Source organism: Contarinia nasturtii, unplaced genomic scaffold (genome assembly GCF_009176525.2).
Source record: "Contarinia nasturtii isolate CC-2019 unplaced genomic scaffold, AAFC_CNas_1.1 Cnas_scaffold_1182, whole genome shotgun sequence".
Classification (NCBI taxonomy): domain Eukaryota; kingdom Metazoa; phylum Arthropoda; class Insecta; order Diptera; family Cecidomyiidae; genus Contarinia; species Contarinia nasturtii.
Window position 1 is genome coordinate 1,053,995 of NW_022198526.1, and position 14,784 is coordinate 1,068,778.

General features: G+C 34.0%; 1 protein-coding gene across 2 annotated transcripts in view; it reads right to left on the reverse strand.

Annotated features, from left to right (window-relative positions):
* Positions 1 to 755, reverse strand: part of LOC116344758 (segmentation protein Runt-like) — a 6,509-nt gene extending 5,754 nt beyond the window's left edge. The window contains exon 1 of one of the 2 annotated variants that reach the window (XM_031773489.1): positions 66 to 755. In XM_031773489.1, coding sequence (XP_031629349.1) covers positions 66 to 591 — 526 coding nt within the window. In that variant the 5' untranslated portion in view covers positions 592 to 755. Of the gene's footprint in view, positions 1 to 56 lie in introns of both variants that reach the window. The other variant, XM_031773488.1, reaches the window with a different exon arrangement.
* Between the last annotated feature and the right edge of the window lie 14,029 nt (positions 756 to 14,784).

Here is a 14,784-nt window from a genome sequence, read left to right on the forward strand (position 1 = left end):
AAAAAAAAAAAAAAAAAAAAAAAAAAAAACAATGAAAAAACAAAATAAAAACGTACTTTGCTTACTTCTTGGCTCGCGTGGTCCATCCACGGTGACTTTGATTGCTTTATTGTATGTAGCAATTTGTTCAGGAATCGGGTGTAATGTTTGTTGATTAACAGATGAACGTATTGTGATTACAACGGAAAATGATTTTCCACGGCCTGATCTTCCGACAAATCGAAGATCGTTGAATTTGGCAACACCGTTTTTCAAAACGGCTGTATTGTTTCGCAATTCCGGATTACATTGTTCTTCATTACCAGCGGTAATAATAACTTCTGTATTATCGGGAATTTCGTAGTCGAGTACAATCACTTTGAATGCACACGGCAGGCTTTTATTGCTGCGCCAATGTGGTGGCAATGACGAGCATAGAATCATTGGCGAACCAGTTTGAACTAAATCACCGTGACATTCTGTCAACACATTCAATAAATTTGGAAACATATCATTCAACATGTTTGATTCGTTTTGTGATTGTGGTTGCTGTTGTGACGACGATGTGGTGCTGTTTGTTGATGGCGATGATTGTGTTGCTGGCAAATGCATTTTGAATATTTTTTTTTTCCTTTTTTTTTTAAAAAAAGAGCACTAAAGTCTATTGCAAATTTTATAACAATTTACAATTTTTTTCACTTAAAATTTTCTTTGGAAAAAATAAACGCACTATTCTTTTCCGATTCAAATAATAATTTCTTTTGTTTTCTTAATTTATTTTTATTTAAATCGCTGTAAAACTTTTTCAATATTTTCAAAAAGTATTTCACGTGAAAAAATATAAACTGATTTTGAAAAAAAAATCGCAAAGTCTTCGCTCATATATATATGTTGAGATTTATTTAAAGTAAAAATTGACTTGCGTAAAAAATTCACATGTGCTTTCACCGCAAGATCTCAGATCGAACTGATTTGTAAAATTGTGCGACTTCCAATAACTAAAGTTTTCCTCACTTTTCAATTCAGCTACAAAAATTCTCGGTACACACAAGTCTCACACACACAAGCGTGCTATTTCGTTCGCTTGTTCTATCTCATAGGAGAGAAAAAAAGACCCATCGAATAACTTCATTCGAGACAGAAACTCATGTTGGAAAGTTGAGCGAGATAGGAAGAGCCAACGAACGAACGACTAAAAAAGAACGAAGCGCATACCAAAAACTCGAAAGAATACACAAAGCACATTTTTAATACACACATTTTCATTTTTATTCTCTGTTCTATTTGACTAACCAATACACACAAAGCACTCACTCTTCGTCTCCGTGTGTTTCCATCGTCTACGCACTCACACACACAATTGCCCTTTTCGCCTGAGTCTCTCTTCTCCATGCACACACCAAGCATTTACTCTCTGTGCATTTATATCCTTTTTGTACAATTTCATATGAATGTGTCGGTTCGATGCATGCATTTTGGTTAAACATTCTGTATAGATATTTTTTTTCTTTTACTCCCGACTCGGATTTTTCAGTTGATTCAGTCACAAATACGCATCGTTTTTAAAAACCAACACAAACAAGCCTGTGTGTTTGTGTGTGCACATTGTGCACAGGCAGGAAAATTTTTCAAGCCCCCTTTTTTCATTTAAAAAATGTTCACCCGACCGAAAATGTTTGAATGAGATCGCGCGCGAAAGAGAAAGAGATCGTTTGAGGGAAATATGGCATTTTGTGCAAATGTATTGGTGACATGTTTGTTCGAAGGATGCGGTGAAGTCGAACCCTCTATTTTGCGTTTTACACTTTTTTTCTGTTCGTTGTTCGCCTTTTGCTACATTCGTTTATTCCTCGTAAAAATGTGCCATGTATTTTCGTCTCTTGCACACATTTGTCACCGCTGGTTAGGCAAATAAACTAGCGAGAAAGAGACCGTCGAAAATGGAAAGTAAAAATGCAACCGAATGGAATTGAATGAACAGAAAAAAATGAAAAACGTGGCTAGCGGAGAAAAAAACGCATGTATTGGCAACCAACACACTCACATACTTCACCATCACTAATGCAAACCACTGATGTATGCGAATCCAAACAAATATAACCGCCTCTTCTCATCTCCGCAACTCTGGTTCAATCTGTTTTATTGACGACGACAAAAAAATCACATCAAATATGCAGAGCAATAGGAAAAAAAATGTGACGATTTCAAATGTGAAAAGCGTTGATTTTTATGTGGAAAACATGGAATAATCCACATGAAATCAAAAAGTGAGTAAAAAGAGGATATTTTCCTTCCACTGAAAAGTAGTTGAGATGATTATTGTAATTGGCATTAAAAGGTCTTCACGTAACTAATTTTCATTATTAAAATTCTGTATCAATTTGTTCATTTTCAACATAAATCAAGGCACAACTTTTCTATTCTACTTCGTTTTAATCGAATTTCACATTTTTCTTCATTCATTTAATAGGAAAACTGTGTTCATTTCCAATGCATTTCTTCCGTTCTACTTCAAAGTTGAAAAGAAACAAAAAACACACAAAAATGCTGGGCAATCGAACAAACCAAAGCAAAAATTGTTGTGTATTTGGAATTAGAGGCGAGAGAGCAAGAAACGAACGTGAAATGTGTTGAAAGCGCGCGCGAGGCGACAAAGAGTATGAACGGTGTGTGGATTGGTCTTTGTGTGTATTTGTGCGAGAATGAATGTAAGATAAAGACATGGAAAATTTCGTATTGGAAAAAAGGCGTGTGTAAAGCTTGGTAGTGATATTTTTTCTTCTGTTTATTTGTCGTTTCTATCGGTCGTCGGTGTGCGCTCTCCGCATATTATCTGGTTTATTTGCGTTTACATTCAAAGAGTTAATCCGTGTATCACACCGAACAGCGGTGATATACGTTTACTTCGTGTTTTGTTGTTTTATTTTCATCCATTCGTTTGTTCGTTCGGTTGAATCTATTAATATACCTTTTATCCAATACACAACTATATGCTATACACATTTGAACTAGACGATGATGACGACGACGATGACGACGATGCGCGCTGGTCGTGTATGCGAGTCTATGGCACATCCACATCAAAACCCAATATACATATAGATATATACACAAAACTCTGTGGCAAATAGAACGCAACCAAATCGGTAAGAGACATAGACATGAATTTCCCGCCCACAATTGTGGCACATTTTATGCCACAGCAATACACCGCACATTCTACCCTCAAGACGACCAAACAATCTGTTTCGATGTACAAAAAAAGATTGTAACTATGCTCGCGCTCTCTATACGTGCACAATTTTCCCGTCTTTATGAAGAACGACGCACGTCTCCTTCTTCGTCCCGTTCACCATTCGCATCATCGATGATACTATCGCGCTTTTATTCGCGAGTTATCGTTCGCTCACTCAACATGAATGCCACTTCTTCGCTTTGTTTTTTTATTCACAATTTGGCACAATTGCCACGAATATGTGCATATGACAATGCAATGATATGGCATTTCAACAAAATGGATATGCTTTTATATCTGTAATCAACGTGTTATTTAAATAGTATTTTTTTCAGTATTTTAGAACAGATTCACATAACGATTTAATTCGATATATACGTAAAATGCAATCTTGCGAAATCATTTCCAATAAACGGGAATAATATCGACTTATTGCGTTTCATAGTACTACAAATAAAATGGAGATTTTATTTTTTATGATTTTTGATTAGATTTTTTAGTATGCAATTCAATATTTTAAAAAAATTGAAACAATTAATACATAGATTTTAATATTTTCTTAAAGCAAGGAACCTAAAAGAAGTCTTTCGACTTGAGTGAATGCCATGTTCATTTTTCCAAAATTTTGCTTTAATTTGGTAGCTGACCATTTACCTGGTTAAACAAAATCGAAAGTTCAACGATTTATGCAAGTTTATTTACCGCGTTTATGTTTGCCATAAAAAGCCGTCTGCAGTACTTAAATTTCTTTAGAAATTAGTTATCGAAAAGCTAAGAAGAGAAAATAAAAATAAAAATGAAAGGGCTCTTTTGTTATAGTTTCATTGATTAAAAAATTATTCATTCAAATTTTTTTGTTGGATAAAATGACAATAGAGTTCATGCTCTTGAGAACAAAGCATCTTAATGAAATACAGTAGATTTTTTACAACTCTTTTTTTCCCGTCCAAAATATGTAAGTAAAACCATTCATAACATATGCACAGGCTGCATGTATCATATACATAGAGATTTCCCCGTAATAAAACAAGCATTACAGACAATAATTCTTTTGAATAAAAGCACGAGTTAATGGATGTCGCCAGCAACCATTTGCATATTTATTTAAGAAGAAACAATGAATATTCTTTTTTGAATGAATACCATTTACTACTGTGCCTAAAATAACATTCTTAATGAATCTATTTCAACATTTGTGCAGTTTTTCATTGATTACATGGATTCCCCATTCATTCAAAATGTCACAGTAAATAAAAACAAAGTTCACGCTTTTCGGAAACAAAAGATTTGGCTAAAGAGATTAGCTCGTATGACATCTTTTATTCATTCTTCTTTCATATGGGATCATATGCTAAGCAATTTGTATTAACTACAAAAATTATATATAACACTCTCAATGAGTTTTAAAGATCAATAGAAAAAAATTTACCTGTTCAAAGGATAATGAATGCAAAAATTATCGAAATAAAATAAGATTAAAATATTTAGATTTCTAAAGATTCAAACGAAAAAGGAAGTGAAAAAGTACTTATACCTACTCAAAAAGTATTTTATAGAATTTTTTTATTCGAATGAATTATAGTAAGCATACACAAACCGTTCAATGTATAAGCAGAATTTCTGCATAATTCAAAGTAAGTTTTAAACGATATTTTTTCGTAGTTTAATTGAAGTTCAATTCGAGTTGATTTCAAAAAACTGACACATAGTCGATGTAAATTCGGCCCGTTCAAAAAATCACATGAATTCTATGAATCGGTGCAAAGAGACATAGTAACAACCGCTCATAAAATGTACCATAAACTTTTGCCATTATATTCAATTTTTTCGTGCAATAAAATGGTAAATTTTTATGAGACCGGTCATATTTTCTTTCTTTATTTTCCGCATTTTCATGTTTGTTGTATGCTGTGTGTGTCTCTCTCTCTATCTGTGTCGGTTTATTTTATTTGATCTTCCATTCATGCCTATGTGCATTGTATGAAGCGTTCTTTTCCGGGGTTTGAATGTTGGTCGCTGTGTGCGAGCCAAGTTCTTCTTGTGAAAATTACCAAGTCTTCGGGCCCACCGCATACAAAAGTATATTCAAAACCAAAATGCGAAACCGCTGGACACAAAACAACAAAAAATGCCACAGAACATTTTTTATTCCATCGAAAATCACAAATATATGGTGTACGTAATGAGAGAAAAGCAAAGAAAGAATGCTTTTTTTCATAAGCAAGATCACAAATGAGAAAGAGAATTTTGTTCCGGAATGTTTTGCATGTATTTGCTTTTAGTTTATGAGTATGTCCTTGAGCTGTGGCTGTTAAACCATTCAAATATTGAGGGTGCACTTTTTTAAAAGCCAAAAACAACAAAAAAAACGAAATGTTTTTTTTTGTGTGTGGCTTTATCTCTTTGGATAATTCAAGAGAAAAAAAATACATACGAAACAATACACTTCAATTACCACAAGCATTTTTTAATGGTTTTCAAAACACTCGTTTTTTTCTCTGCTATAAAGGATAGCATAGACTTGAAACACTTCATTACTAAATGGTGGTTTAACTTTCTTTGCTTTTTTTTCCTACAATGAAAGACAATCGCGTCATTTTCTACAGGAAAATGTTGTTTCCGATGAGAGCGAACAGCTTTCGAACAACAGACGACACTTTCCTCTCATTAATGATTGCCTTTGGCATTTAAAAAAAAATATGTCGTCTTTTTTTCAGCGATTTTGCTAGCGGCTTTTATATGGTTTATGGGATTGAAAGGGGTGTGAAAAATTAAACACGAATTTTACATTCATTTATTATTATGAGTTTTATCGAAATGAAAATCTTTGAAATGAATTCATATCAAATGCGACTTTAATGAGGATTTTTGTCAGCTTATGAATTGCAAATAAAGTGAGCAGCGAACGGTCAAACTAGTGTTCGCATTTATCGCAGTGCAATATCGATTTGCGTTTAATTGAAAATCACACAATGCCACAGAGATTCAATCTCGGCAACGGAGCCATAATATTGAGTCATCCGATTGATGCATTTCATGTTTCATGTTCATTTTTCTCGTTTACGCGCATATATTGTATATATATTCGTTCTTCTTACTCCGTTTTTTTTTTCACTTGATGGCTGCTGTGGCTCGTGTTGGAATAAATAAATTTTTTGTAATCTGTCGTGTCACACGTGGCAATAATGATAAAGCCTCCGATATATTTATTTCTATCGCATGCACATACATATTGTCCATGAGTGTAACGCGATCGATGCTCGGGCGTGATGTCATTAACATTTATTAAAAGTCCTTATGCGCTCACATACATTGAATTCTTGAGCTTGCGTTCGCAACTGAGTATGGCTTTTAAAATGCTCAATACAAGGGACGAAGAAATAGGCGAAAATGTGAAAACGACTGCAGTTTGAAAAGGTTCGAAAAAATAAATCATAAATCCGTTTGTGCCGCATAAAAAACGACGAAAAATATAAAATGAACACATCAGAAAAACGAGAGTGTAGCAAAAGACCACACAATCGTTTCTAACCCTATGTATAATTTTGGAAACGGCATTTTCTCCGAAACGTGCTATTTCACCAATTTTCATCATTCACTCAATTCCGGCGCAGCGACCAAAACCCATGCCAAGCGCATTGCTGGTTACATATTTGGCATTCGACTATAAAATGGAATGTTATTTAATGTGCGTCTAAATGATGTATATACTTTACAAAATGTGTTTTAGGTTGCGACGAGAAAGCGTCAAAAAAATACGGTACGCGTTTGAAACCCACTTTTTCATGAGAATCACATCCCAAAATTCGGCAACACACATTATAGAATTGCACACATCGCAATGAACAACAAAAAAGAGGAACTAGTTTCGCTTTTGTTCACGGCAAAACACAAAAAGTCGTCAAGTCATTAAATGGTACGGTTTTTTTTCCAAATTTGCTCAATGGTTTACCTTTTAGTTTATCGAATGGAATAAACGCGGGGAAAAAAGGATGTATAATGATTAATTTTTACTGTTTCCGCGCATCGCACTCCGGTTATTTTTTCGCATTTAAATGAAAAGTCATAAATTATTTAGAAGATATTAATGAACGCAAAACAAAAATAGACATCAACGAAAAAGAAGAATCCAGGTGAAATATGACGTACAGCAACGTTAGTACTTAAATAAAAATAGTATAAATAATTTACGAGTACTAATTGCTATTTGGTCAAAATGGTTACCTTAACGAAAATATGGAACGCAACAAAATTCAAACATTCGTCAATGAACAACTCGAATTCGCTTGAAAATTATCAGCATGGAAATATCAAAATATAACCAAATCTATTGAATTAACAAATATTGAACAAATTACGGTGTCCCCTTCATAAACGCTGTCCTCATTACTGAGGGTACATTGTATCCAATGAAACGTGCCGCAAGAAACCTGTAATCAAATGCCAATTGGTATAAGTAGGCCATTATATAGCACTCAATGGAAACAAAAATATTGAACAAAATAAGTAGCAGCGCTCTCTGTCCTCTTCACTACTCCGTGCCCATCCATAGAAGTAAAACATGGGAATTACCATAAAAGGTACTTTTCAGTGGAAAAAAAACCCTACGTCAATAGGCAAAAAAAAACCGGCGAAATTTTCTCCAACTTTCTTTTTTTGAATGTAAAAGAAAATGATACCCTCCAATCCACATCGTCAGAGAGGAATCAACAGTTGATAATAATGTACAATATTAGCATCGTTGAGTGCGTGTCGAGTGTGTGTACGCTGATTGAATACCGTATATAAATTGTCCTGAGCCTATGGCATGGATAAAAGGAAACACGAAAAAAAGACGTCGACAAACAAAAGCAAGGAAAGAAACAAACACTCTCGATCTAAAAAAACAGCACTAAGAAGAGAAGGCAAGTTAAGATGTTAAGAAGATTTATGTGCATTTTTCCATCTTCTCTTTTTTCCACCGCTTTGTTTAGTGATTTGTGTGTTTATAGATGTGTGTCGAGCTCCTGAACCAAGAAACGAAACAACAAACATATCAAACATATTAGTCGGTTATATTGATATCTAGATGTTGTAATAGCACTGGCAATCTGCAACAACAACAACCGATGACAGTACAACAGAGTATACGTGAAATGGAGAATGGCATGGAAAATTCGACGCACCGACAAAAAACAACAACAGCACAAACACAATAGACAACTTCCAATGAATAAGGTAGAGTACACGGCATGAACGACTCTATCAGGGACAGAGAATCAGAAGCACAAGCAACATGCTCGAGACATGAAAAAAAAAGAATAATAAGAAATTATACGCTTGAAATGGATCGGTAAAACACAAGACACATTAACAACCTCTTAAGCAACTCAAATAACATTTATAATATGTAATGCAATTTGATGTCTTTCTTCTATTCAATGTGCTACTATTTCAACAGTAGCTTATGCAGTTTCAAGATGTTTCAAACAAATTATTATTATTGATGTAAACATCACTTTCAAGCAATTATAATTTGAATCGTTCGTTTCGAGGAAATAATAATTTGAGAAATTGATTTACAATAGAAATACTTTATCCAATCAATGTTGGCTATCGTTTCTGCATTTGCTTTGCATTTTTTGCGTAAAAAATAATAATGAATTAATACGATACACATACAAAGCAAAGCGACTCTTCTTTAAATCGGATTCAACAATCAACTATTTGTAATTTAAATTGAAGGTGCTTTCGATAATCCTTGAATCTCTTTTATATGTTTGTTTTGATTCGAATTTCACATGAGAAATTTCTTCCTCTTTCTTCCTTTCAAAATGACACTTTCAACAAAAAAAAGAAAGAAAAATCGATTTTTTGATTTGATGATATTTTTACCCAATTTCAAGATGAAAAAAGAATGAAAAGATCTATAACTTCGTTATTTTTCTCTCATACCGAAATTGCAAACGAGTAAAAAAGTCAAAAGGGTTAATAACATTGTCGTCAGATTGTTTACATTTGGTGTGTGTGTGTGTTTTTTTATTCGACAATTGTAAATGTGAAAAAAAGTCAAAACAAAATCAACAACGGCATTCCCGACCTCGTTTCCACATTTTGTGCTGCATTGACTGTCACTCAGTTCTGGAGATGCTGACGAAAACTGGAATCACATTGCAATTTCATTTTCTCAAGGCTTCTTGTTTTTTCCTCCTCTCTGCATCGCTGCAGCCTCTCGAGCAACTGCATTTTATAAAAAAACTGAAACAATTCAAAAGAGATTTTTTTGCGTCGATATCAAGATTACAGAGAGTGAGCGAAAAAAAAAAATGAAAACAGAACTGCAGCACATTGTGTAATGTAATTTTGTTTATGTTGCACGGAACAAAAGGATCACAAGTACTTTGTGCATGACAGTGAATCTCATTGTCGCCGTGAATGGATGCAATGATGACATAAATTGGTAAATCGGTTTAAGGGTCTTAGCAATTGGTGACAATAGCATCAAGAAATACATGGCGCATACATGACAAAAATAACACACAAACCATGTGTTGCGGCGCATTGGAATCCTTTTGGGAGCAGAACTGGTTCATGACAACATGGATCTTAGATTAAATGAAAAAACAACATCGACGGAGATCGTGAGCGGTTAGAATAGATGCATTTCTTAAAGATAAATGTTTATTTAACAACAAAAAAATCCAGTTCAAACTTGAATAAATGCGATTACAGTGAGAATTAGATTTTTTTAGTGTACCGTTAAACAACTAATTCGTAGCTTGTTTTTTACTCAACTACCATAAACATACAAACAGTTTGACCCCGTTAATTTAAATTGGCGTCAACGATCGTTTATTTTTCTATATGGTGGCAAAACGTTATTTAATTCAAATAATTTTTGCAAAAACTACACACAAAACGTGTAATTATATGCAATTTATCGCTAATCAAATAGACAATATACGCGAGTATATTTCTGATCAGGAAACTGAATTCTTTTCAGGTATTTTGTGCACTTTGTCATGCATGAACAGTGAGTTGCACGACATAATTGCGTTAGTATTTTGTTTTTTTTTTTTTTTTTTTTTTCAGGATGGCTGACCGCATACCAAATAAATATCCGCCAGCATTTTATCGGCAAAATTAACCATTTAATTCTATTTACTCACTTATTCCAAAATATTCGATTTGCAAGCATCGATTCAAGCGTGCACAAACTAGTAATTATATACGTGTATTTGCCAAAATGTGCCATTCAAATGTCAACTGAACAAAATATAGTTTTTTTTCTTCGCATGCATCGCAGCTGCTCGGCGAAGCGTGAAATCCATCGACATCAATGGAGAGCTAATTGTCTGAATTAAAACTGAATTAGTGGAGTTTGTGTGTGAGTGATTGCGCGCGCATTTTATCGCTTGTAAAATTCCGAAACACAATCAATGAACCGAATGAGCATGAAGCGGGTGAGTACTGAGTATATTTTGCTGTCGATTTACCTGTTTCTATTTGTGTTGAACAAATTCGAGTAAAATACACCGACAGCATTTGAACGGCAAACATCACCTTAAGCAAACAGCTCAATTTCAAGGAAACTCTGTTTTCAAGTTCCATAAAATCGTTTGTTTATTTATTTAGTGTGTTTCGGCACCCAAAAAACCAACCGACATACTCAATGGTAAACATTGAACACCGTTCTATTTTATTTTTGGCAGTCGAAAAAAGGGGATAAAGTTTGTATTCCACAGAAAATCGGTAGACATTGATTATGTGTATTTTGACAAGGATTCCGTAAAAAAAGTCATGTTTGGTAAATAGACTGGCAATAAATGCACATTTTGCACTGACTCACTTTTTACATCTTTAAAAAAAGACAGAGTCTTATGGTCTCTGTGAAAAAGTAGCATATTTGCGATAAAAATCTGAGCTCCTTTGATATACCGAAAATATCATTGGAATCAATCGAAAGGAAGAAAAAAATCTGTGTTGATTTTGGATTGAATGGAATTATTGCTCATTTTACTGTGAAATAAATAAGGTTGGCTGCCATTTTCTGGAAAGCTATTTGGATATTGTCATATTTGCACGGCAAAAAACCAATAAAACCGTTTACACTTCAAAGATCTTGGTGGATGAGAACAAAAATATTTTGCTGTGCTCGATTTCGGTTCGTTGAATTCCACTTAACTTACCTATCGATTCAATTCATCAAAACAATAATCAAGCCGGTGCAAAAGGAAAGGTAAAATTGTAGAAGTGCGATTGAACGCCGTGGGATACCATACACTCTCTTCCTATCGCAGTCAAACCGTTTTTCTTCTTCCGCATCTTTCACCGTAAAATATGGTACGAATCTCTATGGACACCGTAGCGACATTTTCCAGAGATTTTCTGCAATGAACGTCTGTTAAGGTAATAGTCATTGAGGTAAGTATGATGTGTGCAAACACTAACAGCATGTTCGGAACTCGCACAGTACATCCCTAGCGAAGTATAGAGTTTGCATTTGCAAAGCATACAGTTTCAGTTAAACTATCGACATATTCGAATCCACTTTGGTAATAAAATTATACAACTTTTCGCTGGAAAACGCAGTTGGGCCAAATGAACGAATTGGACATGCCGTATGAAAAAAAAGTGACTCCTTTCCATTTTTACTTCTCATTCATACTTTTTCTACTATTGTGGCTGCTGCTGTTGTACGTCACAATGACCATTTTCTATACACACGTTTTTGTTTGGTCAGTTCGGTGTGCATTTTCGTTTATGGCTTTAGGTAGTTGAAATACCTGGATTTCACGTGAAATTTTTCTCTTTCACAATTACCCGACTTGTATGGTAAGAGCACTTTGACGAAAATGACGAAATTCATAACCTTTATCTTTGCTGCAAAGAAATGCGCCCAATGAAATTGTTTACATAAAAATCAACGGATTGAAATTGAGATGTGACGAAAACAATTTTGGTATAAGCATGGACAAAACTCGTTTAAGTGACTTAAAAGCCAATTTTCATCCGTCTATAAATACTTACGGTTTGACTCAAACATTGAATATTGATGCACTTTTCGAGCATATTTCAAACGGGATCTCTCACTTAGTTGAAAAAGCATACGCGGTTAATTCTCACTTATTTTTATTTCTTATTTTTCTTCTTTTAACGAATCAAACAGCTGCTGTTATCCCGTTTTTAGTGCGTTTACGTTCAGCACTTGTCTTTTTATTTTCGTTAGACGTGACTGATGTGGATGTATTGCCATGTCGAATCGACAGACAACTGGATAACAATTAACCGTTTCGCTGTCTTCACATTTGAACGCATCATTTGAATGTGTCTCAACAGTAAAATGACATGTCTTTCATTCGAAAATGGTATTTCAAACGCAAATGGATATGCATCCCGACGATTGTATGTAAAGTAAAAAAAAATTGAATGAGGCACTTTAAATGTTCACATCACTTTTGTTTTTAAAAATTGACGCGCGTGTAAAACAAAAACAAAAAGGGTTCTTGTTAGCAATTTCAAGCGTGAATAGTCGAATTTATTCGACCATAACTTGTTATGCATAAAAAAGGGAAATCGATTGAAATTGGTTGGCTTTGAGTGGTGAAACTTGTGTGTATTCTGCGTTCTACCTCAAAAATAATTAAAAATTACCAATAACTTTCTGAACGGTTTGTGCATACGTGATAACGGTCAACCTTCTACCAGTAAATTGAGCAGCTAACCATTTGTTCGGCGTATTGTTTGTGCGGGCGCTCATCCGGCGACTCTCACACGTTGCAACAAAAACAAAAATTAATTACAAAAGAAAAACCGAACCACTTATTTATTTCATTGATATATTAATAATAGTCGTGGCCACTGATGGAACGACCAAATACTCCAACGTCTAATCACTCAATTTTCGAAGCGGACTACCAACATTCAATTTTTATTATTTATGGCGTTTCTTTTATTATAACGCATTGTTCGCTGTGGCCGCACAGTTTGAATCAATCGGTTCTTTTTTTTATTCTATTCATTTTTATTCGGACAATAGAGAAAAATGGACCTTCAAAAATTAAATTGTTCCGGTTTCATGAGTTTTCGATTCAATGATGGAAACAAAATGGAAATTTATGCACTTTTACTCATCAATTTTTATTACTTTATTAGTTGTTATTTCGGATCAACATGCTCACCGCTGCTCGGCGATCTTATTCAACCAGGCGTCAGGTATGTGAAAAAAAAGAAAACCATTCGAATGCATTTTTGTAGGAAATGTGTTACACCAACAAATGGTGGTTTCGCTTCTTTTATTTCCTTTTCGATTGACCTAATTCACCGATCAAAAACATTCATAGTCGATTTTTTCCATATTATTAACATTTTGATATGCGTCGATAATTGACTAATCGATATATTGGAACGAGTTGATTCAATCAAAAGATCGCACACGATGACCATTTGAATAGAAAGTCTTGCTCGTTATTTATTCTAAATTTCACTTTTGACATAATGTATCTCAAAAATGTTTCTCTCTACGTTTCAACAAAAAGAAATTATAAAACCTGTGGAAAATATCATTTTTATGACGAAAAATTGGTACTTTAATTCTGTGGAATGATGAAAAGGGTTTTTTTCATGTTGTTTAATGAATATTTTCACACGCCACTTGAAATTTCTCTGTGTTTGGTGTCACTTACTGACTGATATGCTATGGATTATGATAGGTGGTCCATCATCTGGTGCATGGCTTTGAAATTGTGGATGAAACGAAAGAAGAGAAACACATTGAGGATGAGCATATTCATCACTTGACCACACCAGATGCTGAAAAGTGTTCCATTCCACAAAGTCATCATGATATTTCCGTTTTCAGTTGCTATTCAAAAAATGCCAAATGTGACCAAATTATGACAATGTTGAATTTTTGGTCAGCACCAACAATATTTTCATTTATAAAAGAGAAAAACATTCAATATTCAATGATTATGATCTTGTATTGTATGAAAACAATTCACAAGTGGATACGAAATATTTTGGCATCGAATGCATGCAATTTTTTTTCATTGTATATGCCATGAATTTTTAAAGAAAATTTGATGGTGATTAATGATGTCCGTATTCCATTGAGGCGATTTTTTTCGTTTATTGCACATCCTTTTGCAATTGTAATAATGATAATTGTGAAAAATGCTATGATGAATGCCATCAACGGGATAATTTATTATATTGCACGCATACCACATGTCGTGCCATTTTACAAAACGAATTCACTTTTTAAATTGTTGCAAACATTTCCATTTTGAAAACCGTTTTCTCGATCGAATTTCGATTAGAATCGATTGAAATTCTGTCATTTTTCATTCACTAATGATCGATGTCAAAATTCCATTTCCCGTTTGAATGTCGAAAGTGAAAGCAACTGATTAAATTGCTAATTTACGGACACTTTCTAATTAAAACGTGTCAAAAAAAATCGTATCAATTATTACCTCGTTGAGTTTTCAATGAAAATGTAATCATTCAGCTATTTAAAAAAAAGCGAACCATTTGTTGAATTCAATTTCCAATGAATCGAAAATATTTATCGAGATGTGCCCCCGGAT